Below are 26,419 nucleotides of genomic sequence, written 5' to 3' on the forward strand. Positions count from 1 at the left end.
ATTATGTTCAGATCTTGCCAGTTGTGTGTTTGACTCCACTTTCTGTCATCACCTCTTATTTTTATGAAAGTGTACATACACATACAGCATGTGTGTATATGAAGCCACTTTGGTGCAGTAGCTAAGGTGCTGGCCTAGAAACCAGCCCTGTCTCTCTGCTCAGTTCAACCCACTTCACAGGATTACTGTTGTGGGGAACAGCAGGATTATCTATGTTCACTGCCTTGGGTTGACCAAATATAAAAAAGGTAGGATAAAAATATGATGATGGTGTAGATGATGATGATAAACATGCCATTTATCCTAAATAACCTTGTGCAAATCACATATATAACAAGTCTGATGTAGCAAAAGAATAAGACCGATAGATTGATTTTAGTGGTAGCCAAATTGTTGCTGTGATATTATGTCATAATCATTGGCCAGGGTTGTGAAGTTCCTTAAGCAACTTTTTGAAATTGTTTTAAAGACACCCCTCAATCTATTACTGTTTCATATCTGTCAATACCTGTCAGTCAATAAATCATTTGCAGGAGTTGAATAACATCCAAATAGATAAATACAAATTATAATAGGTATTCTGTGAAGCTGATTGGAGAATTTAGAAAATATGCAAAAAAAGAGTAATTCTTCACATAGTGATAATTAACATAGAATCTACCACAAAATGTAGTGCTGCCACTAATTTAGAGAACGTTTAAAAGGGATTTGACAAATTTATGGAGCATTTATTCCAATGGTGGGTTTCGGATTCCGTTCCAACTGGTACGGTTGGAACGGCCCCAGCGTCACCCACATGGATGCACACAGTGCACGCATGCGTTGTACTTGCCTGCGATGCTTCCGCAAGTCTCTTCGACACTCCAGCTGCTTGGTGGAGCATTGTGCAGGCACCATATGTGCCATGCACTTGTGCGGAAGCACTAAAGGCTTAAAGCACAGGTAAGGAGCGCGGGCGGGTGGGCTTTCTGGACCACCGTACCGGAATGGTATCCAGTGCTCCGGGTAGGATCCAATGCATCCTTACTGGGGTGTACCGCCAGCAACCCACCACTGATTTATTCATAGGCCTTTCTGTTACCTGAGTTGAACAGATCTGCATGAAATAAAAATTAAAACGCCTTTTATCCATTCTTAACTTTTGTGCATGGAGAAATGCTTCAAAAATATTCAATGCAGTAGCTAAATATAAACATGTAAAGTATAAAAATGCAAAAAACAACTGATGATCGTCATAGGTTCAATTACGTGCCAAGGGTTGTCATTTGATGATTATTGTGGTGTTAGGGAGATACACATAAAATCAGTTACTCGTTAGGTTGCTTTATTTGCAAGATTGTGAACACATCCAGTATTCAGGATAATTATTCATTTCTTTAAATAGGGCTAAATCAGTAAAATAAATATTTATATCCGATGAGAAACTTCCCATCCACAAATCTATACCAGAAAGTTTAACCAGAGCTCTGAAATAGATGGATTTGAAACAGCCAAGGGAAGGGACAATTCATGTTTATTGCAGTTTTTGTTCCTTTAGTGGCAAACCAACCATATAACCTATTGCAGCGATGGTGAACCTTTTTTGGCTCAAGTGCCACAAGTGGGGGGAGCGCAGGGGGGTTGTGTGCGGGCGTGCTGCACCCGTAATGCAATGCATGACACCCCCCCAGTGTGCATGTGCGAACAACAGGTGCGACCCCCCCATTTTTACATGCTTTTTTCACCCTCCCCAGGCTCCAGAGGCTTTATAGGGTCATTTCCGGTTTGCTCGGAGGGTCATTTTAAGCGTTTCAAAGGCTTCAGGGAAGCCTCCGGATGGTCCCTGAAGCCTCCAGAGGGCCTCCAGGGGGCAGGAGAGGCGCTTTTCATGCTCCTATAAAGCCTCTGGAGCCTGGGGAGGGTGAAAAAATGGCTTTTAAAAATGGTGAACTCAGCTGGCCTCGCGTGCCCTCACAAATGGCTCCGCGTGCCATCTATGGCACGTGTGCCATACGTTTGCCATCACTGACCTATTGCATTCCAGAATCTTGTAATTCCCCCCCCCCGCCCGCATTCTTCTCAAACACAAGAATGATTTATTTAATTAACCTGAAATTATTCCTTTCCCAAGTGCAAACCTTGGATGACTGATTGATGGAAAGAAGCAGGGAGAATGGTGTTTTTGTTAAGTTACTCCCATGTAATGAATTAATCACCCTTGTTTGCTGCTGAACAATACATCTACTTCCTCTAATTGTTGAGCAAATAGTAGTGCGAAAGTACATAGATTTGGCAGAAAGCCATCAGTTCCCTACCGAAGCAGATGTTATTCACTGAAGAGTATGAATGACGGTCTGATTCAGTTGCATAACTATTTCTGGTTATCTTTGAGGCAGACTTTTGCAGCAACATACTGCAAGTAGTAATTTGTGATTCTGGATCTCTGGATCTCTGAAGTGCAACACTTTAATCTCTGCATCCCAGTGACTTAATCGTGTTGATTGCATAGCTTTTTCTCAGAGAAAAGAGATGGAAAGGTTGAGATGATCAGCTTTTCTGGCTTGGGTTTTATCAAGGGCTCTTGGTGTTCTCTGAACTTGGTTGCTTTCTTGCAGATGTTTCAGTACCCAAACTAGGTAACATCATCAGTGGAACTTGCAAAAACAGCCAAACTCAGAGAGCACCAAGTACCCCTCATTTCAACCTTGAGCTACAAATATTCTCTTTTATCACTCAGATAATGTAGATCTTTAGTGGGGTGGTTGCATATAGTTTTCAAGGCTCTAAATAGTTCAGCAATATCAATAAAAATACATTAGCAATTGATAAAGCTGCCTATCAGTCCACTAGCTGCATTTTAAAGTCAGAATAAAGTGGTAAAGTGATAGGACATATCGTTACATATTTTAGGTGGAGGGACACATTCGTAACTTACTTTTGAATTATGCGGCCTTTTTAAAGCTCCATCGTATTTCCAGTTGCAGCATTGGAAAGATAAATATACAGCTTCTTTCTTTCACACAGTGGATGGAGGACTTGGTTGCACTAGCCACCTATTTATGTACTTAAAACATTTATATACCCCACCCATCTTATAACCAACTCTGGGCGGCTCCCCAATCAAAAGTTACAAGAGCATAAAAGCCATACTAAAACCATTAAAACTAAACACATTAAAAGCAAAAACATGGTGCCAAGCCAAACTTCTGATGTATAGTCACCTAATCTTATCCCAATGATTAGGCAAAATGCCAAGCCTTCAAAGCTTTATGGAAAGCTAGGACAGAAGAGGCCTGCTGGACTTTAGGGAGAAGAATGCTCTAGACAGCAGGGACTGCCACAGAAAAGGCATGCTTCCTAGCTCCCATCAGATGGCTGTATTTAAGTGATGGGACAGGGAGTGTGCCCACCATTATCTGATCTGGTAAGAAGGGTAGATGTTCTTAGGGAAGGCAATTGTACAGATAACCTGTGATAATCTCAGATAACTAATGAGTAGATTGCCTATAGGCCTAGACTTTGTATATTCAAATACAATGAAATGTCGAAATAATTTATACAAAATGCAGTAGGTTAAAAAAATGATAGTTGTATAAATGCATGAGAAACATTCATGTACATGAATTGTATTGGATAATTGTATAGAATGATAACTATTTACTTCTAAAATAATGTACTTTTTTCTTTTTCTTTTTTTTGTCACTGCAGGTGTTTATATTTTTAATATCCATGTTTCAAACCAGTTGCTTTTTCCATCTGTAACATGTGGAATGGGAATGCAATGCATGCTTTATAGTGGTCATTAACCTATGCAGTCATTTCAGGGGTAAACTGAATTTTGGCTGCCTTCTTTAGTGTTTGTGGACAAAGGAACACATCTCTGTAGCCAAGCCATAATTCACATATACTAAATAAAACAAGGCAGGCTTCAGCAGAGACAAAAGCTGAGGCAGCAAAATGAACAGCTATCCATCTTTCAACATATTGCTTGTTTTCTCAGAACTGAATCCCCGCCCTCTCTCTAGCACTTGGATTAGATTTAGTATATACTGCTTCACGGTGCTTTATAATCCTCTCTAAGTGGTTTACAGAATCAACATATTGCCCCAAACAATCTGGGTCCTCATTTTACCCACCTCGGACAGCCAGTAGTCAGCAGAAGTAGCCTGCAGTACTGCATTCTAACCACTGTGCCACCATGGCTCTCTCTCTCTCTCTCTCTCTCTCTCTCTCTCTCTCTCTCTCTCTCTCTATCTCTATCTCTATCTCTATCTCTATCTCTATCTCTATCTCTATCTCTATTTATCTATCTATCTATCTATCTATCTATCTATCTATCTATCTATCTATCATCTATCTATCTATCGTACCTTTGAGTGAACTTTACTTTTGGATAAACACAGTGTACTCCCTCATGTTGCTCAATATGAGGGGGAACTGTGATGCGCCTTTTTCCCTACTAGGAATTTTATAATAATTGTTTTCTCCAGCCAAATATATGAAATTACAGGATCAAAATCTCAGCATTTGTATTCCTTGATGATTTGGTGACCCTGCAAGGTATAGATTGGCCTTTCTAATAATTTTCACGACATGGCCTCCTCTGCTTCTGCTGGTACTTTTACGTGATATTGTTAAGGACAATTCAAGGTTAGCCAGAAGTTGGTTCTAGAGCCAGAGGTTTGCTCAGCAACATCATTTGGAAAATAGGAAGCATGATAGGAAGGGAATTGCTAAGGAAATGTGAGGGTGACACAAATGCTCTGCTTTGGAAATGCAGCCTGCTTTTGGCCCAGGGCCCTTGCTGTAGTGACATTATTGTCTTTCCTGGCCCATGTTCCATGGCATGAGACAGCCAACTTTTGTGTGGAACAGGAAGTGATCAGAAAGGTGTGTGCCTTTGTATTTTGGCTAAAGCTGAAGTCCAAATTGCCATATTTCCTTCTAAGTGCATCAGACTTTAGTAGCTGAATAGAAAAAAATACATTAAAAAGGAAAATAAACTGGGTGGGAAGCCGGAAAAGTAGCAGCTCTTTTTTAACCTTTCCCAAACCTAGCTTTTCTGATAGTGTCCATCTGAGTGGCCCTGGAAAACAAAGACAGGAGAGGTAGAGAAAGTAAGAGCGGGGGGGGGGGGGGGATGAAGAGTGGGCATGCTGAATTTTGGCAGAATCAACTGATGTTCTGACACAGAGAGACAACCAAAGGCTTCTCTTGAGCTTGACAAACTAGACTTCATTCCATGTCCTCCAAATTCAGCAGTAACTCTGCTGTCAAAAAAGTTGAGTTGGACAATGAGTGCAGTAACAAGTAAAGGACAACGGCTGTTCTATTGCTGAATATGTCAGAAAATTCCTCCTTTTGTGTCTAGAATCTAGTTGTGGGTCTATTTTGAACCAGAAATAATGAACAGCCTTTAGAGGTAGGCCATCTATTTGTGCCTAAATTTTGTGAAACTATCTGAAAAAGATGGAGACAGAAAGGATTGGATGGTGGAACTTCCTCAACCAATGTGCAATAATGGATTGTGCTAACTTTAGATCTGATTTAGATAATTACATATATTGCATATTTTCTTGCTCATGTTAATACCAGGCAGCCACTTTTTATACTTAATAATTTCCTTAAATGTTAGAAACAGCTGTATTTTAACAATCTAGTTTGGAAGTAATTAGTGATATGGTTGAAAGCTAATAAGCGTTCATATAAGGACACTGAAGAAAATCCATGTCTGTAACCTGAACTGGACAGTTTTTTTAAAAAATCCAGAAAAAGGTAGTGCAATTCACGGAGAGCCTTGGTGGCACAATGGTATGAGTGCTGTACTGCAGGCCACTTCTGCTGATTATCAGCTGCCTGCAATTTGACAGTTCAAATCCCACCAGGCTCAAAGTGGACTCAGCCTTCCATTCTTTCAAGGTGGGTAAAATGAGAACCCAGATTGTTGGGGGCAATATGCTGACTCTGTAAAACTGCTTAGAGAGGGCTGTAAAGCATTGTAAAGTAATATATAAGTCTAAGTAATATTGCTACATCAATTTCAAGAAAAATGTATCCAAATGGTCATCAGTAGTGGAGGTAGATGTCAGCTTTGCTTGAGGATAGGGATGGCCGCAGTGTATGCAGTCCTGGGGGAAAACATATTTTTGCCCTCTGCCACCATTCTTCCTTCTCTAGGAACATAGGCACAGTGTAACTCCATCCAAGACTTCTCCTGCTTCACTGAATAAATTAAGATAGAGGGAAATCTCCATAACTAAGTGTTGGAGGCGGCTTAATTCTCATAATATTTTTGACTGAAAAGAGGAAAGAGCTCAGAAGCCCTATGGAGAAGGCCAAATTTACGGTGCCTACTATTTCAAGGCAATGACCGTTTTTGAACAAAGAGAGCTTTGCACTTAGTGTTGCAGCAGTTCAGCTTGGATGAGGCCAAAAGAATGTGTGAACTTGGCTAAAGCTACTTTCTCAAGGATGGAATGCAGCTATTGCATCAGCCAAACGCTTTCGAGGACATAGCTGCAAGTCCAGGTCCTAGAGAGCCTTCTAAATGCATCTCTTCCTTGTGAGAAAAATTATTTCATTTGGACAATAGTTACTGGCTTTCTTAGTAAAAGTAGGCAGATATTTCCTTTGTTCATAGAAAAGGAGAAACTTTGCCTTGTGCTCAGATAAGTAAATGCCCCAACTCCTTTCTGGCTGGCTGACCAAACCTACAGCTAAACTGAGCCTTAATAACACTCTCTGCTTGAATGTTTGAAACATAAAAATGTTTCAGGAGATATGAAAACCTCACAGGCTTACCTCCAAAAAAAGCAGGTGATTAGTGCAGAAAAAAGAAGAGAAAAGGAAGTTGGAACAGAAGTGTGGGTGTGTTGCTGGCAAGAACATTGCATTTATAGCCAGCATTAAAATTGCCTCCAAGCTAGAATTCACCATGGCTTAGTCTTCTAAGGTGTATTCATTGCCAAGCATCAGCCTTGGAATTTATGAGACAATAACAATAATACTATTAAGGAAAAGATTAAGCCAGGAAAAAAGTAAATTTTCTCATTGCTCATAAACTAAAAAAACTGCCCATCTTTCTGCTAGTATACAGACAGAAGCTTCCAAGAAAGAGAAAATGATACGCTTAAGTCTTGGCAGATTTCAAATTAGAAATGAAACTCCATTAAGAAAAGTGTGATGTTGAAGGAATGAGTGCAAATATGTTTAAAATTCTGTACTTTTCTGTGTTTAACATTACCAAAGGAAATCCCTTTTTAAAAATATATTCTGGATCTGGAAAAATGTTTTGAAAACAAACCTGCTCTATATCAACCATAAGATGTTAAGATGACCCACCAATTTCAACAATATTTGAAGGACCATAAGATTAACCTCTGAATTTGTGAGGAAAAGTATATTATTGAAAATCTCTTGCTTCACAGTGAAAATGATGAACGCTTGGACTGCTGAAGTTTTCCCACCCAAACAAAGCTGTCTGAAAAGCTTAGTTATTACAAAATTGTGGACAAAGCTTATTAGTGATTAAGCTAAAACATTAAGAAGCAGATAATGAAAAACTGGAATGGTAGTGAAGGAGTAGGCCACCTCCTGCAAATCAGAAGTCTTGGATTACAACATATTTCAATTTGCCATGTTGTCAAGTGCTGATGGAATTTGGAGTTCTAAAGCCAATGGTGGCCACCAGTCTTCTCTACAATCCTTCTCTACAATGGAAGGATATCATTTGTAAGTTCCTTCAATGATTGCAAAAGGAAGTTGCTTTCTAATCTATTCTTTAATGAGTAGAAGTGTGAAACTGATTTTGCTGACAATATTGTTTTTAAGTGCTAAAGTTAGAATAGACTTAGAAGTGTGTAGAAGGATTTAAATTAGGTGATCTCTAGATATGTCTCTGTTAGTTTAATTTTTTCCTATTTCACATATGTGGTGAGGAGTTTGATATAACAACAACAGGCCAGGAAATATTTTCTGGTGATATCTACAAGATGAGATGGTGCTATCTGTCACATACAGGGCTATGTATGAGGAAGGTTAGCAGAAATTGGGATGGTTACAATCCTTTGTATCTTCTTGATACTTGTAAAATGTGCAATTGTATAGCCTTCCAAAATGCATCTAGGATAATTTTTAATTTTGAAGTGTTAAAATTAAATTGAAATTGAAATATTTAAAATGAAAATTGGGGTCAGCATCCTTTTCTGTATACCACTGCCTTTGAATAACATTCTGGAAATCACAAAACACAAAAACCAGGGATGTTGTGGGTAGAAGCCATCTATTGTAATCTAACCTTAATTCTTTTATCACTCAATTTGTTCAATGTCATACATCAATATATCTAAGTCAAAGTGCTGGTTTGAATCCATAAAGCCCTTCATTTCTTAGCTCCAAAGACCATCTAAGTAGAGTCTGCCAGCCTATGAGATTATGTAGAGAGGAATGCATAAATCTAAATTATTATTAGATTTCTTATTAAATATGTATTCCTATGATCCGGTCCCTACATATTCCCTTTCTGAATTCCACCTGGTATTCTGCTTATTCAGAAACTGTGAAAGCAATTTTGTTTAAATTAGCATTGGGAATTGGTTGATTTGCTTGTTTATTTATTTAATTGGATTGGATTTGGCTGTCGATCTCTCCATAGAAACCCAGGTAGCTAACAATGTATGTAAACAACCAAAGAGTTTTATTTTTAATGCTGATACATGAGATTTTATGTTGACCAGATTTTATGACGACAACCTGGTTGTTTCTAGTCAGGTGGCTATTTAGGTATAGAACTGGTTTCTTTGTTCTTTGGAACTTGCCTCACTGATAAATGTTCTAATCTTTATAAATGTAAATTGCCTGACTTCTTGGGAGCTAGGTGGTAATTACTCAGCTAGAGTGACTGATTCACACATTGAATTAAGCCATTGTTTTTTTTTAAAGTATTTATTAAAAAACTCAGTGAATTGAGGTAGTACATGAAACTAAACCACCAACCATAAACCATAGATTGAAACTTTTCAGTGACTGGGTAATAAGTGAAGACCAAGTGAATCATACTGTGACCTTGTCTGGAGTACAAAGCCAGCTAGTCTGACTGAAAATATATGACTGAGAAATTATAGAGGAATCATTGACATAAAAACTTTTAAGATGTGAGGAAAGAAAGATAAATGACCATCACATCAGCCCCATATTTGGTTGCTGATAGTACGACAATATGGTACGTAAATCTTCTGAATAAATATCTTCAAGAGACAAGTTCTTGTGGCACAATTTATATTCCATGTACTTTATTCATATAAGAATATGTACTTTATTCAAAAACGAATTCATATAAGTGTTCTTTCATTACTGTGTAAGGAATATAAAAGAATAGCATTTGTATAAAGGATATGACAACATTTATTTGCAATGAAGGTGGAGTAGAGGAAACTGGATAAATAAGGTGGGGGAAAAGCCTTTATAACATATTAATCCTCTGCATATTTGGCCATCATATGAGGTAGCTAGTAATATTCCTTACTATTGACTTCTTGTGTTTATGAGTGTGCCTAACTTTATTTAACAACTCTTGCTTCTACAGCTGCTTCTGTGAAAAAGCTTATCTGTATGGCAAAGAACAGTAAATCCACCTTTGGGATTTTAAGTAGACCAATTGTAGCCCCAACTGATCCACCACATTATAATTAAGCACAGTAATAATTTTGCCAATGCAGTCTCTAGAATGATTTTTATATAAAAAAATGATATAGTGTCCCTAACACTGACATTGTTGATATCTTAGAATTGGCTCATGTGGTCATTTCATATTGTGGTAAGAATTGTGGGGATTTCAGTTACTTCATGCTGGCTTTTTGTCATGCTTCTGTGGACTATGGAAATTATTCTGTGGACTATGGAAATTATTTGAACACTGACCAGGGCAACCGTATATGCAATTAGAGTAGCTAATAAGAAAAGATATTGAAAAATGGCATGCTAATATTATAGTGCATCTATAGGTCAATGGTACAACCATGTCTGAAAAGGTGTGTGCAGTTCTGGTCACCTCAGCTCAAAAGGAATATAGTCAAGCTAGAGAGAGTATGCAAACTGATGCATAGTATGGATAAAGTAAACAAGGAGAAGCTATTTTTCTCCTCCCAAAGTACTAAAACCAGAGATCACCAATGAAATTGAATCCTGGAAGAATCAGGACAGACAAAAGCAATTATTTTTTACACTACATATAATCACACTTTGGAATTTGCTACTATAAAATGTGGTACTGGTTTCCCAAAAGGGTTTGGAAATTACTCATGACCAAATATTCTCCTTTATTAGTACTCGTGACCAATTCATAGAAGTCTTGGTTAGTTGCCTTGATGGCAGTGTGATTGTCACTGGTTAGGAAACAAGTACACTTCTTTGTGAGGTTGGTTGGATACTGTGAGAATATACTGCTTGACTACATGGGTTGAGTGTCTGATTCTGCCCCATACATCCCTTCGGCCGATCCGCTCACACAGAGAGGGACTCCTCAGGGTGCCGTCCACTAGGCTGTGCCAGCGGGCGGCGCCCAGGGGAAGGGCCTTCTCTGTGATGGGCCCGACCCTCTGGAATGACCTTCCCCCTGATATTAGAATAACCACGGACCTCCGCTCCTTCCGTAAGAAGCTTAAAACCCACCTGTTCAATTTAGCCGGCCTGGCCTAATCCCAGCTCTCCCACCTCAGTCTGTATTTTTAAATGTTACGGGTTGGTTTTAGGCCGAGTTTTAATTTTTATAAATTTGTACAGGGGTTAAGGTTTAATTTGATTTTAATGGTATTTATTCTTATGTGTATGGTTTTTAATTTGGTGCCTGTACACCGCCCCGAGTCCCTTTGGGGGAGAGGGGGCGGTCTAGAAATCAAATAAATTGAATTGAATTGATTCAGCGGGGCACTGCTCATTGTTCTTTTAACAAAGAAGGCCATTTCTGGATATCTTGACAATAGTATTATTATTTATAAAGTCAGGATGGTTGTCAAAAATAGGTCATCTTGTCTCATTCTTTGACAAGGTAACTATTTTAGTGGACAAGGAGAACCTTATGGATATAACCTACTTTTTCAGCAAAGCTTGTAGCAGAGTTCCAAATGACATTCTAATTGACAAGTTTTTGAAGTGTGATTTAAATGGCACAATGTTAAGATGGCTCTAGAAGTGGCTGGCTAATTACACTCAGAACATTAATATATCCACGTCAAGCTGAACAGCATTATCAGTGAGGTCTCTCAGAAATCTCTCAAACAATTATTAATATTTTATTAATAATCTGTGTAATGGGATTGATAGACCACTTATCATATTTTCAGATGACAGAAAATTAAATCAGGTCAGCATCTAGACCCGTGATGGCGAGCCTATGGCATGCATGCCATACAATATGGAATTCTATTCCCAAAATGAAATGTTTGTATGAAAAATATTTTCTCCAAGATCTTAGCCCTTTGTATTTTGGGGTTTTTGAAGACAGCTGTAGATCTGGAAGAGGGGGAAGCCAAGAATCACAAAAATGTAGCTAAAATTAGAATATTGGGTGTGTTAAGATTTTGAGCGAAAGGCATTGCACCATCCTTTTTTAATCAACAGGGATTATACTATTTTCATCATAATCCGTGTTGGATTTTATTTCTTCCTCCTGAAGAAAAGGAAAAGCCACAGAACAAAGGCTGATGGGATACTGTTGCATAAAACCCAGACACGGAACTGAACAGTTGCTGTTCAGTTTAAAGTGACTTGTATTTTGAAATGAATATTTTCAGAAAGCTAGCTGTTTTGTACTTATGATGCTTTTTGTGTCATTAAAGACTCTAGCTTTAAGATAACTGGCTATGAAACAGTTTCTTGATTAGTAGCAATATAATACCATGTTTCCCTGAAAATAAGACAGGGTCTTATTTTCTTTTGACCCACAAAATATGGCTTGGGCCTTATTATCAGGGGAGGGCTTATTATTTTAGGTTGCCTGGCGGCTGCTCTCTTGTAAATGGACTCCCAAAGAGGCAGGCACAGCCTCAGGGACGAACAGCTGTGTTGCGCTGTCACAGCAGCACAACACAGTAGCCATGAAGTGACCATGCTCACAAGCAGCCACCCAGAAAACCCCCTTTCCAGCCAGGCACAGTGCCATTCACTGACCTAGGGGTATCACCAAGCCATGTGAGCATCTGTTCGCCGCCGCCCAGCTCCCGTGGCTTGGCAGCTTCAAAATGCCAGTGAATGTCACTCTGCATGGCAGGAGAGGGGGATTGTGCGAACAGCTGTTCCGTTCCCACTTGTGCACCTCCCAGCCTCATGATGCCCTGGCCCAGCTCTTCCTGCAGAGCCAGGGCATCTCCGCTTCCATCACCGCCATCCCAGCATGGCTTTTCCGGAGGCTTCCAAACCAAGTCTTCCGGCAGTGGCCACTCTGGGTGTATGCTCTATGGTTGTACGCTCTGGGAATACGCACTGCTGGCGAGCCAGCCCATAACCATAGAGTGTAATCCCAGAGCGGCCACTGCCGGAAGACTTGGTTTGGAAGCTGCCGAAAAAGCCATGCTGGGATGGCAATGGTGGAAGGCAGTGGCAGCAGTGGAGGTGCCCTGGCTCTGCAGGGAAAGCTGGGCCAGGGCATCGTGAGGCTGGGAGGCGCAGGAGCAGAACAGCCGCTCCCGCAACTCCCCCTCTCCAGCCATGCAGAGCGCCATTCACTGGCATTTCGAAGGCACCAAGCTGCGGGAGCCAGGCGGAGGCAAACAGATGCTCATGAGGCTTGGCGATACCCCTAGGTCAGTGAATGGCGCTGTGCCTGGCTGGAAAGGGGGTTTTCTGGGTGGCTGCTTGTGAGCATGGTCACTTCATGGCTGCTGTGTTGCGCTACAAGAGAGCAGCCGCTCGCAAGAGATCAGCCTCCCGGCACCCCCCCTCTCCAGCTGGGCACAGCACCACTCACCAACCTAGCGGTATCCCAAAGGCACCAAGCAATGCGATCACCTTTGCCCTCCTCCCAGTTTCCGCAGCTTGGCACCTTTTGGATACCACTAGGTTGGTGAGCGGCACTCTGCCTAGCCGGGGTGGGGGTTGTCCAGGGGGCTTATTTGCGGGGAAGGGCTTATATTTTTGCCCACATGAAAAATGTGGCAAGGTCTTAGTTTCAGGACAGGTAGTATTTTCGGGGAAACAAGGTAATGGTCATGTTGGCCACATGACCAAGGAAAATTCCTCAGATGATGCTGGCTTCCTCGGCTAAAAATTGAGATTAGTACACTCCCTAGAGTTGGACACACTGGACAGAGGAGATATATTTATCTTCAATATCAATCCCAGGATAGGTCAACAACCAAGTATTAACTTTTAAGGAAAAAAAGTTATACCTGAATTTGTTCTCCCATGTGGATTTTTGAAATTTTGTGCAAACATGAGGTTTTGTATGTGTGCTCTGTTTTTGAGTCATTGTTGACTCCTGGTGACTGCCTGGGTAAGTCCCTGCAGTTTTTTGGCAAGGTTTTTTTTTGGAAATGATTTGTCATTGCTTCCATCATAGGGATGAGAGAATGATTGACCCAAGATCATCTAGCTGGCATCATGCCTAAGGCAGAATTAGAACCCAGTGTCTTAGTTTCTAGACTCATGTTTTAAGGACTACACCATATAAGTACATCCATCATACAAATTACCATTATTAAAAAATGTAAAAGTCTTCTTTGAACTGAGCTTCATTCTTGTGCACTTCTTAGGCTACCAAATAGTTTCTTGAGAACAATGTAGCACCAGCAGTAGCACTTAGACTTAAATACCACTTCATAATGCTTTTACAGCACACTCTAAGTGGTTTACAGAGTTAGCATATTGCCCCCAACAATATGGCTCCTCATTCTATCAACCTTGGAAGGAGGGAAAGTTCAATCAACCTTAGTATTCCTGAGCACTACTGAGCAAACTTGACTCAGTGTTTAGCTTATTTCTACCAGTTGTAAAGAAGTGAAGATAAATTTATGTCTGTCCGTCTGTCTATCTAAAATGAAATAATATATGTAACCAGGGAAGCTACAGGGTTGAAAAGAGAATCGTAGCAAAATATAATAATATTGTAGCAGCCTCTGCCAATTTGGAACTATGAAGTAACTTGCAGATAGAAAAAGTAAAACCCTGAAAAATTGGAAAGACTCCTGAGATTAAGGTACAAAAATAGAAGCATTTTTCATAGGGGAAGAAAGTTTTCAAGAGCTTAAATACTTCTGTATGTTTCTGGCCTGCTGATTTTCCTATTTTGATTTTCATGAGGGTTTTTTCTTTCTTCAGTCATTTTGAATCTTGCCAATCTAATTTCAAAATCTGGATTGGAAACATTTTTTCCACCATCCATGTCCTTTCTCAGTAAATAACATACAGCAGAGTAAGGTCATTGAAAAAGAGACAGAGCTCAGTACTGCTCAGGAATACTAAGGTTGATTGAACCTTCTATCCTTCCAGAATGTTAGGAACATTAACTGGACGACCTTTATTTCCTCTTCTCCCTGAGGTCAACCTGGCGAATGTTTTTTTAATCAACACTGCATCAGCTTTTACATCTTGAAATGCTTTTGGAGAGTCAAGCAGCCGATTCCTCTGGATTCAATCTTCTACTCAAGAAGAATTCACATATGATTAGAAAATCGCCACAACAGTTGTTGGAGAAGAATTATGTTGTGTATTTATATTTGGAGTCCTGGTTAGGCTTCAAGGTTAGCAATGGATTGAAGCTATTGAGTCTGTTGCAATATTGAGTTGGTCTCTGCAAAGTGCCCTCTCTACTTCATCATCTTCTATCAAGGCTTTTCTCTTCAGGCTTGAAAGAAGGCTCTTAGCACATCAGAGAGCCGGAAAAAGGAGAATTTACACAGCTAGGTGCTTTCATCTGAATTACAACTATCAAAGTGCAATTATAGACCGATGATATGTGTTGATGGCTTTCAGTCGATAGATCAAATGTATAGCATTGTGTTCTAAATAAACAGCACAGAGCACAAATGAGGATTGGGAAATTGTTCAATGTCAACTTCTCTTAGTCTGTATTCTTTCCTGATCATAACACGTATTCTTTTCCTGCAAGGTAGATTTATAGCACATTTTATGTGCGTTTTTCCTAATATGCATATTTCTACATTGCTAACGTAGTGTATATACTGTAGCACCTGTTATCTTTAATATACAGTGTTAGGTAGATTTTTTTCCCTTAAAAGATGAAGTATTGCATTCATGTTTTGATTGAAGACCTGCCTTATAAAATTCAGACTCCTGTGAAATATTGTTGATCTTTACATATTAGTTCTGGAAAAGCTTCATCTTTTAATCTGTTTTCTCCAATTTGAAAGACAACCTGATGCGTCTGTTGCTTATACCTGTTGGTTCTCAGCTCTAATAGATAATTATTGTTTTTAAAAAGTATTTGTTTTAGTATGTGCTGCTTAAGCTAACTTGCAAATCAGCATAAAGTAGAACAAATTTATACATAAATTATACAAAAGACAGCTTCAAACCAGGCATAACCAAATGTAAACAATATGTTTTGTGAGCTAGATACTTTGATAGCTGAATGAATGAATAATAAATATTCTCCAAGTTCAATTCCTAGAAACTTTATGGACACATCCTTGCAGTTATTCTCTTATATCATATATTTTTTATTTCCTGGACCACCTGCAGTCCTTGTATTTCCTGAAAGTCTCATCCAGGTCCTTACTAAGCCTGACCCTACTTAGCTTCTAAGGTCAAACAAGACCAGTCAGGCACTCACTGCCATTTGTTGAGGCAACAACAGCCTTGCTAATAACTACAAGGGCAATATCAATTAAACTTTAAATCTTTAATATTAAACCATTAGCAACCACATCTCTTTTTAAGATTTTCTCATTTCCAAAAAATGATGAAACGATGAAAGGTCAACATATCCCCCCCTCCAGTTTCATTTCCTTGATAGGCATGATGTATTAAACAAGTTCTATATAAATCATTAAATTAAGCCCATATATATTATGGGCTAGTATTTGCAATCACTTACAATTTCTACCCTACCTCTTACATAAAGGTTGGGCCATTATGAAAGGTCTCAACTTACAACTGATGTTACTCAGTTGAACTATTGACTTAGCCATGTTTCACTTTCTTAGATGTTTTTATGACTTGGGAATATTATCCATTTAGTAAACAAGTTGTCGGCTTGCTCCCTCCCTCAAGCAGTGGTGCCTTGCTAGAGAATTTTGCTGAGGGGGCCCAGCTTGTACTTATGGATTTGTGCTGGACTTATGCTAAACACATTAGTCTCCCCAACACCCACAAGCATAAGTGCTCCTGTGTTTATTTTTCCCACTGGACCTCTTGCTATATTCTTCATTTGAAGTTGTGATGTGCAGCTTCTTTCTCTTTCTATCTCTCCAAGAATGTGCTCCTGACCCAAGCATTTCTAATTTTGCATTGTGAAGATAAAATGCTTTGCTTTGCTTGGCTGCCTTCTTGTTTGGAAAAGACTCTCACTAACCGTTTCCACATGGCTTGCAGTCTTCCTACACATTTATGGAGATATACCTGAAATATCTTTGCTGCCACCTCCACTAGCATCAACACCCTGGAATCCCCCCGACTTCTTTTATCTTGGGCTCTTGGCAATGACCTAGTCTTGTCTTTTCTCTCTTTTTACCTTTCTGTAGCTGAAATCTCTGTGGGCTTTTAAATCTGTCAGCAGCTGCTACCAAGCTCAGTGTGCAATTTTAGTTCATTGTTTTCATAAGTTATTGACTCCAAAAAAGCGGTCCAAGTCTTAAAGAAGCATTGTCCGAAATTTGGAATAAAGCTAATTTCAGTACCTCGGAAGTCACTTTAATTTTGATTTCCTTCTCAGTAGAGAGTTCCTTTATTTAATTTCCCCTTCTAAAATCAAAAAAACTAAGATGCTTTATGTGAATTAAAAATGGGACAATTAAAGAAAGAGGGATTTTTTTTAGTAATAAACATTTCCTATTATATAGTATAGATTTTAATTTCTACATTATAAAAGTCAAGTAGTTAACAGATGCAATGTAAAAATAAAATCTGGCACATAATTTGCCTGCACTATTTCAGTGTTTAGGGGGATAATATTGGAAGAGACTTGGAAACGCAAACACATCCTCTCCAGCAGCCAACACCCTGATAAGCAGGCAAACAATCAAGCGGAAAATAATACCCCAACCAAGGAACTAGTAAAGAAGAAATTACACCCTGACCAACACTTGCAAGCAAGTTACTATTGTATATATAAACAGGGACCAAATATTACATCCAGTCTCATTGATGATGTTACCTAGTTGGGCAATGAAACATTTGCAAGCAAACAAGCTCAGAGAGCACCAAGGATTTCACAATTCAACCCTGAGCAACATATATTCTCTTCCATTGGAATCACTGATTAAAACTGCTTCTAGAGAGAGGTAGTTCTATGTCGTTATTAAATTTATATGCTTGCTGCTTGTTTGCAAACCAAACTCAAAGGGATCTAGATCAGGGGTTTCAAAGTCAAGGTCCACAGGTGCTTAGATCTGGTCCACAGGGAAACAGCAAAGGATTGGCCTGTGGTGCCTCTGTCAGTAAAAATGGAGCTTGGGAGGGCTAAGCTGCCCTCCCGAGCTTTGTTTTCGCTGGCAGAGCACTCAGGCCACCACAGGTGCCCCCGGCATGAGTGACGTTGAGCTGGCCACGTCAACTCTGGCCATGTCCACCCTGGCTATGTCCACCTGCCCCCCCCCCCAAGGTCAAACACAACACTGATGCGGCCCTCAATGAAATTGAGTTTGACACCCCTGATCTAGAACCTAGACATTGATTCTGAAACTGTCACCGCAGGTTCTATACATGAATATAGATTGGGAAAAGCAAACTTTTAGGGCAAACTGCATATTTGAAATGTTAACATGTGAGGAAATATTCACACAGAGGCTTTTATTTGAAACTTGCATTCCTCTTTACAAAAATGGACTGTGCCAAGATCTAATTAACCAGGTTGTTTAAGAGCTTTCTGGTATGGCTGCTAATAGGACCTTGCAAGATATTTTTTTAGATGAAAAGAAATTGATTTTCCATGTTTTATGTATGAGAAGAAAGCCTCTGTATTGAAGGGTACAAAGGGCATATTATTTAATGCATTGGAATATAAAGAATATTTTAACAATATCTATTATTTGAGAAAATTACAAACCTATAGGTACTTAACTGAGGTGATAATGATGCTCAGAAAATAATGCTGAAAAACTATTTGTGCTATTGTTCAAACATTGTCTTTTCACTTGCCATCTCCAGGATGAATTGGATCTCACGGATAAGAATAGAGAGGCAATGTTTGCACTCCCGCCAGAGAAGAAATGGCAGATCTATTGCAGCAAAAAGAAGGTAATATTTACTGGATTCAAATTATGTGATAAATATTACATCTAAAGTCCGGCTTGAACTGGTGTCCTTTTCCCTTTGACATTTGCAGTTTTGGGTACTTACAATTATTTATACTGGGGCATATTCACCTAGATGTGAGTATCTCCCCTCCCTGTATACTTGGAGGGACTTAGGATTCTGGGAACCCTGTACAAGTTAGTTCTCACAAAGTCAGAGGAGAAAAAAAACATGATAAAACCAAGCATGGAGGCAGACAGGCCAACTCACCTAAAATATAGTCTCCTAAAAGGGAAAGACAAGAAGAGTTTAACATTGTTTCTGTATAAGGGTCTTGTTCATGAATCAGAGAAATTGTTCAAAGTTTGGCTATAAGTTTCCATCCCCCCCCCCCCAGTAATGATTACTTATCTATAGTTCTCTGAATTCTTGTGAACTTGCCTAAGTAGTTTATTCTTGCCTATACAGTGAAGCCTGAGTCCTGTGATGAAAGGATACTTTGCAAGTAGGTGATTGGAATAAATTAGCTTTTTGGTACTTAGAGCTTCTTGTTGCACCCTGCCCTAGATGTCATTATTTTAAGTTGCTCTGTATTGATTTTGAAGTATAAGATATATTCATGATGTGAGGGATTGAAAGCTTGTGATGCATATAGTATTTGGTTCTGGCCAGATATGACTGTTGGTGCTTGGAGAAACTGTATTGCAAATGTAATATAGTTAATACTTAAACATATTTATACATTACAATCCCCCCACTCCCCCTTAATATTGAACTTTGTGTCTAGACTCAGCATTCACACAATTAGGAATCATGATGTCTTGAATCCAAGTATTAGGAAGTCTTGCAGTCAAGCCTTTAAACGTTAATGTAAAATGTAATGTGTGAATAAAATCTCATTTTAAGATATGACACTCTTTCCTAGAGGATTCTACCCTGATTTATTCTTAATAAGAAAGGAGTTCTACCTTTCTCAAGGGAAATATGTCAGCTTGCTCAATCTCATTAGTTTTAATATGAAACAGGAGATCCAGAAAATAGAAAGCTGTTGACTCTATCAGCTGGCCTTAATTTTGAGCAGACCACAGTCCGACTGCTTTCATTGGCCCACATCTCATCAGAACATTAGTCCTAACAAGCTAAACACATTGGTTGATGTCATAAAATTGTCCTTTTTCCAGTACATTTTCTTTCTTCTTCTTTTTTGAAAAAAGAAAAGAAATAAGTGTATGGAATGAGAATGTCCCAAGAATGCACCTTTTGGGCCCAATACCTCTGTGAGACAGATAAGTGAGTATAATAACTTTGGCCTTCTGACAGCCTTCAATGAGTCTTCAGACTGAAATGTTAGCCCAATGTTGCCTTTCCTTGCCTTGCAAAGATTGGTGTTATCGCTGAGATTTGAAGAATGGTCAAGAACATTGTTGATCCCATTCTTGAGGTATTAGCAAACAACTGTACTACTGTTTCTATGAGGAGTAACTTAAAACCCAGTATTCACTCTCTTCAGCATCTCTTTTTAAAATACCTTTCCCAGGGAGACTTTCAAAAGAGTACCTTCACTGAACTGTCATCTGGTCTCATTTAAGGACAAAACGCACCACAGGAAGGTCACATTATCTGTTCTCCCAGCATGAGTGTGGGGAACTAGGGGTGTCTGGAGATTTTTAATTTTCTGTTTCAGATTGTATGCCCTGAGTGAGAAGAGCCATGTGTCCCATTATACTTGCACAGTATTGCACAAAATGTGTACACTACAGCCAATGCATTAGAATAATGTCTTCATTATTTGGCTTTTAACTTTGCTACCTTAAAACATACCTACACAGTAACTCTATTTGCTTTTGGTAGTGTATTCCAACTCTGTTACCAGTCTATTTATCAGGGAATCAATCTTTTGTATAAGTCTATTTCAAGTTCTATTTCATAGCAACTGTTCTATGATATTCTGTCTCGTTTATGCTTTCCAATACCCATTGTTACTCACCCTGCAAACCATACTATTGCAAGCCTATGATATGGTGGATGAAAGAGGTTTTTTTTAAAGAGTCTTTGAACTTTTACAACACTCGTTGATTTAGGGAAAAAAATGTTTTCAGTGTTCCTCTCATCTGGAAACTTATAAAGGTGTTCATCTGTGGTTTTTGAAATAAAAGGAAATCAGCCTGTCCCCCTCTTTATCTTTTTTCTAGACTTGCTAGACTTGTTTAAGATCATCCCATCAATGATTTTATTTTGGTATCTCCTCTGTCTTGCAATAGTGTTACTTAATGGCTTGCAGTAGTGCTACTTAATGTCTCTTTCTGTTGTTTGCACAATTACTTGACAAAGACACTGAATAGTTACTAAATATGAGCCGAGGTGGCACAGTGGTAGTACTGCAGGTTACTTCAGCTGACTGCTAGCTGCAGTTCAGCAGTTCAAATCTCACCGGCTCAGGTTTGACTCATCCTTTTGAGGTGGGTAAAATGAGGACCCAGATTGTTTGGGGGTAATATGCTGACTCTGTAAACTGCTTAGAGAGGGCCGTAAAAGCACTAAGAAGCAGTATATAAGTCTTAAGTACTATTGCTAAATCTAGAAAATCTATTTGGATGTATGTATATGCCTCCAAATACATTTTTAGAACCAAGAGAACCATTGCTTAGTTTATGTAAAAAAAAAATCAGGTAGATTAGCAAATTGTGTTACTATCTACTTCAATTTGACTGGCCACTCAGTGTAGTTATGAGTACAGCCATTCCACCCCCACCCCCATAATGGCCCTTCATTATTTGGATGAAGGATGGTCACATTGTTCCAGTTGAAACATATGTCATGATGTCTCATCCTTTGCAGAGGTCTCTTTCAAATAGCACACTGATGCTGGAAATAGGGATCATGTTATGAAAAAGATTTCTAAGATGGACTTGCATCACACTAAAAATAGAATACTTGCTATGTGAACACTATATTACCATTTCATAGAACTAAGAAGACAGTGAAAAGAAAGATTAGGGATGATGTGATAGAAGTGTTCCAATATTTGAGGGGCTGCCTCAGAGAATCAGCCTATTCTCCAAAGCACTTGAAGGCAGGATAAGAAGCAATGGATGGAAACTAATCAATCCAATGCCCCAACACTGGAAGTCTTTAAGAAGATGCTGGATAGCCATTTGTCTGAAACAGTATAGGGTTTCCTGCCTAGGCAGGGGGTTGGACTAGAAGACCTCCAAGGTCCCTTCCAACTCTGCTATTGTATTGTATTGTATTGTAATCAAGGAGAGAAGCAACCTAGAACTAAAGAGAAACTTCCCGACAGTGAAAACAATTAATGGCTTGCCTCTAGAGGTTGTTGGTGCTCCAACCCTGGAGGCTTTTAAGAAGAGATTGGACAATCATTTGTCTGAAATGTTACCTGTTTGGGTAAGGGATTGAACTGGAGGACCTCTGGCATCCCTTCCAACTCTATGATTCTGTTCCGTTATTCTGCTATTCTTTCTATGGTCATATATATCCATCCCATAAAGCCCAAAGGACGTCCAGAATGGTATAGGATCTCTCATGGGCAGGGAATTGGAATAGAAGACTTCCAAGGACCTCCCAGCCCTGTTATTCATTCATATGCTGACCCATTCATTAGTTGGGAAGGAGTACTGTATTTTCTTTGGCATAAAGCTAAGATAGAAAAAATGGAATCATTTAAAAATATAGAAGTCATTCTTCTTCTTGAAAGAGTAAAATAATGAAAAGTAACAGGATCCTGTAAGTTTTTGAAAAGTGAAGATCCTGGACAGAATGGAAACCTTGATAGGGATGGGGGTTATAGGAAGTATACGGCAGGTTATTTAGTTGGCAGAACTAAATACATTATTTTTTATACCAAGGTTCTGGCACCCAAAACTCAAAACTCATTGTGACTCTTTAGTAAATGTCAAGTTGTTTTATGAAGTATAATTATTATGCTTAAATTTCATCTCATTGTTTCTCAGAAACCAAAGCATTATTGTCCTGACCTCCTTTAGCAACCAGATAGAAGAATATTCTTATTTTTCTAAGAAGGTTTTCATCAATTTTTCACTCTATAATTGATGACATCAAGGGGAAATGATTTGAACGCCTCAGAATTCCATTAAAGTGCTAACATTCCAGTGGAGAATATCCACTCCTAGATAAAACTCTGACATGTCAACTCTTTCCTGGGGAACAGCTGAAAGGATGAAAGCTCTGCTTTTTCTCTTGTTCTCTCCAACTTTCTCAGCTTAACTCACAGTTTCCGTTATGTAATGCTAGATCATTTATTTATCTTAAGAATGGAGGTCACTGAGGTTCAGGCCCTTGAAATTATATGTTTATTTTTTAAACCTGAAGAATTTCTTCTCTTTTTTTAACCATGGGAAAGGCTATGAATATATCTGTAATTTCCTCATTTCTTCCTTCCATTATTTATTTATTTATTTATTTATTTTTTAGAAAAGAAGCTTTACAGATGTCCAAAATCTAAAGTCATGACCAATTTCTCTTAGTTTTTTTTTAGAGAAGGCTTCCTCAAGGTTATATTGTGGACATGGATGGCTTCAGTGTATCAAAGCTGAAAGATTTTTTTTAAAAAAAAGCTCAGTTAAATCAAGCTAAAGGCTGCTTAACCCACTGCTGTCAAGCAGATTAATCAGTAATAATATTGGAAGCATTGAGAAAACTTTGCTTCTCATATTAATATTGATATCTTCCCTTGAGTATGCTTAGTATATAATCCCATAAAATGAAGCTGTTTCTTCAGCTGCTACCAGAAGCAGCCATTCTGGTGTCATTCCTAGGGCAAGTATAGGTGATTTTTTGAAACTGTTCTAAAGAGCAAATATTTTATATGACTGATACAAGGATCATTTAATAATTGTTTCAAACTGTCCACATAAAATGCTCGATAGGCAAGATGCCACATACACTTTGCATTCTCCATACCTATACTTAGAGTAACTGATGGCTATTGTGGGGAGAGGAAGTGATTTTTCTTCAGGGTTGTTTTTGTTTTAACTTTCTCCTGCGATCAACCCTGCAACTTGTTCAGAATAAGTCACTGAGTATCCTGGTAGAAGAGGTGTCAAACAATCCTTAAAAGCACTCTGTTCTGCATTGACACACAGGGACTGGGACCTGAGACTTCCTCACTGCTTCTATTATCAGAAAATATTGTTCCAAATGGCCATTAGTTTGTGCTTCATTCAGTTTCACCCTGAGATGTTCTCTAATTTTGCTCAAGCTACTGTCTGTCATATCTTCTAATTCATTACTCTCGTTTCCCTGTTAAATCAAGACCTTGATTGTGTTCTGCAGAAAAGAGGAGAGGATTAACAACCGTAGTATTTCCTCTTCAGACTATAGTTTTTCAGTATTCCATATAGCAGCCAGACCTTTAACAATGTTTGCAATAGAGAAAGCAGAAAATCTATTTCTAGGTTTTAGAAAACCATTGTGATCTAACAGGTGTTTGGGTTGACATTTTAACACATCCTCAGAATTGCAGAACTTCATACAGAGTATCAATCTTTCCTTGACAGTGGAGTTACACAGAGATTTGCTAACCAACTCCACTAGTCCTAGTCCTAAAATATGCTCTGGTACATATACAGAGGGAACTAATTGAAGGAGGTTTGTGGTTGCTATGATCAACAAAGATCCTCAGGCACTTCTGAATGAGAGAAATGTATGTGAATCTCTTAAGACAAGGAGCCTGGGCAATCTCATGGCACTTCAGAAATTTCTCTTGTTAACTGTGGATGGAATATTAGCAGACAATATGGTGAACTATACAGTTCTATACTGTTTTGGGAGCAGATGTACTCCAAAATGAGCACATGGGTGAATGGAGCATTTCATTAGCAAAATTGAGCTGTTATAAATCATTGCTACTTCATCTTCCTATCCTCAAGATTAGCATGCTGCACTGTAGAATAACATATACTGTACACAGAAGAAAATCCCCCAGTTCTAACTTCAAGTTAAACTCATGGATGATTGATGGCTTACAAGCAACCAATTAAATGTTGATGTGTGTGTATGTGTGTGGGGCAGAATCCTGTTACCCTGCCATTAAACTTCCTTGACTAGACTAGAGATGGCCATTACTCTATGTTTGCTCTCAAGCTGTTTATTGCTGTTCATTCTCTCAGGAACATCCCTCAAACTCAAGCCAAAGAGGGGAAGTCAATTTTTGTTCTCCAACGATTATTAATGTCCTCTTTATACCCACCTATTCATGCAACCATACAAACATGTACTTGGGAAACATGTGACTCTAAAGAGGTAGCCTACTTTGCTGGTAAGACTGCCAAGATATAACCTCAACACATGAGGCAGTGGACCAGGCAAGATGAAGCAAGCCCTGACTTAGAGTAGAAGTTCAGGTGCTGCAATGAGTGGCCAAAGATTTCATCAGTTCGGTGTGTTCCAAAGAAAAAGGCTTCCAGTAGGGATATCATCTGGAAGAGGGTGCTTACTCATCTATAAAGTCTCCCTCCCTTTCTCTCCTTTTCACTAAGGAATTTCACATATCTGTGAACAAAATATGCAAAACAGCTTATTACTTCGCCACATGTAAACAAGCACACAAAACTGGTATATTCTGAAATAGAAAAATTGAGATATTAATTCAATGGCCACTTTCTTCTCTACATGCTAGAAGATTTAGCTGGAATATTCTTCTCCATTATGCGACTTCTGAACAAGTAGAACATATATGACTTAGGAAACTATATAAATGCTATATGTAAAGAATAAAAATAAGTGGAATATAAATTGAAGGGATGAAAAGAACTAATGTTCTTTTTCATTTTCAATCTTACTGCTCTCAATTTCATAAACACATTTAAGAAAAAAAGATATTGAAATAAAATACATTCACATGGTTGAAATATATGTAAATTAAGCTGTTATGCAAATATCAAGTTTCTATCATTACTAAAAGAATCCAAAATCTTCCTTTTCCATCAGTCCAGTCAGCCTAATATAAGTCACAGATAGCTGCCAAAAATATTCTCTTTGCCTTTAAGTTTCTTTACTATATGATGATTGCTCACATAAACTACTGATTATGAGAGGAAGTGTAGGGAGGAACCTCTAAAAGAATTTCTGTATTATGCTACAATTGTTTTTGGCACAGGAAACCATGTGTTTACAAAATACTCAAGAATTTAAATAGATGTATCTTTAAGCCTAGAATGGGCCATATTTTTCAGAATCCTATATATAGCTAATTTATGAAAGATTACAGTATATGGTATGCATGCATATCAGTGTGCTTTGGATTTACAGAAAAAAATGGCATATTCTGAAGCATTCAACTGCTGTAAGATGCATTCACCTCGATGTGATCCTTGTGTAATGTTTGAAGGGGTGCTTATCTGATTTTTGCCCACTAGTATGAAAAAGCTTTTCCATTTTAAATATACAATCTAAGCTTGCAATCATTTAAACTTATCTACAGTGGGATTTTATCCAGAAACCTATGTAACAGTCTGCACCCAATATAGTTATTGTAACATTTAAGCCTGTTTAAAACACTGCAATTACACAGTTTATTTAAATCACAGTCTGAGGTCTCTGTAAATACTTGGGTTTAAGAAAATTTGACCTTGGTCGTCAAATTTCACACACAGATTTTAGCTTTTTCCACATTTGAAAGGCCGGGCAAGTTGGCTTATAGGTAGAACCCAATTAAAAAGCACATTAAAGAGGCACTTAGGCTGTCTTGTATATTTATTTATTGGAAACAGAATTGTGATCAGGTAATGCAGGAATTGGGCAGTACATGTGCAGATTTGTATGCACATGTATGCTCAGAGATATGCAGAATGTTTAAAAATGCACAGCAGCTTCAACCCACATGATCTGGAAAAATGTGACAAGAAGAATTTAAGACAACTGTGGGGTATATTTTATATATCACCACTATATTTTGGAGAAAATTGATATAGCCAAAAGTGACCTAAAGGAATTTTTGGTCTGTCTCTCATATTTTGTGGGAAAGCTTCATAATAAAGAAGCAATTCATATTCTG

General features: G+C 38.6%; 1 protein-coding gene across 7 annotated transcripts in view; it reads left to right on the forward strand.

Moving 5' to 3' along the window:
- Positions 1 to 26,419, forward strand: part of DAAM2 (dishevelled associated activator of morphogenesis 2) — a 239,767-nt gene that overhangs the window by 112,519 nt on the left and 100,829 nt on the right. For all 7 annotated transcript variants that reach the window (XM_081940830.1, XM_081940828.1, XM_081940829.1 and 4 more), the window contains one exon: positions 18,298 to 18,387. In XM_081940830.1, coding sequence (XP_081796956.1) covers positions 18,298 to 18,387 — 90 coding nt within the window. The remainder of the gene's footprint in view (positions 1 to 18,297; positions 18,388 to 26,419) is intronic.

The sequence above is a fragment of the Natrix helvetica genome (genome assembly GCF_964273705.1).
Source record: "Natrix helvetica genome assembly, chromosome: 2".
NCBI classification, from domain to species: domain Eukaryota; kingdom Metazoa; phylum Chordata; class Lepidosauria; order Squamata; family Natricidae; genus Natrix; species Natrix helvetica.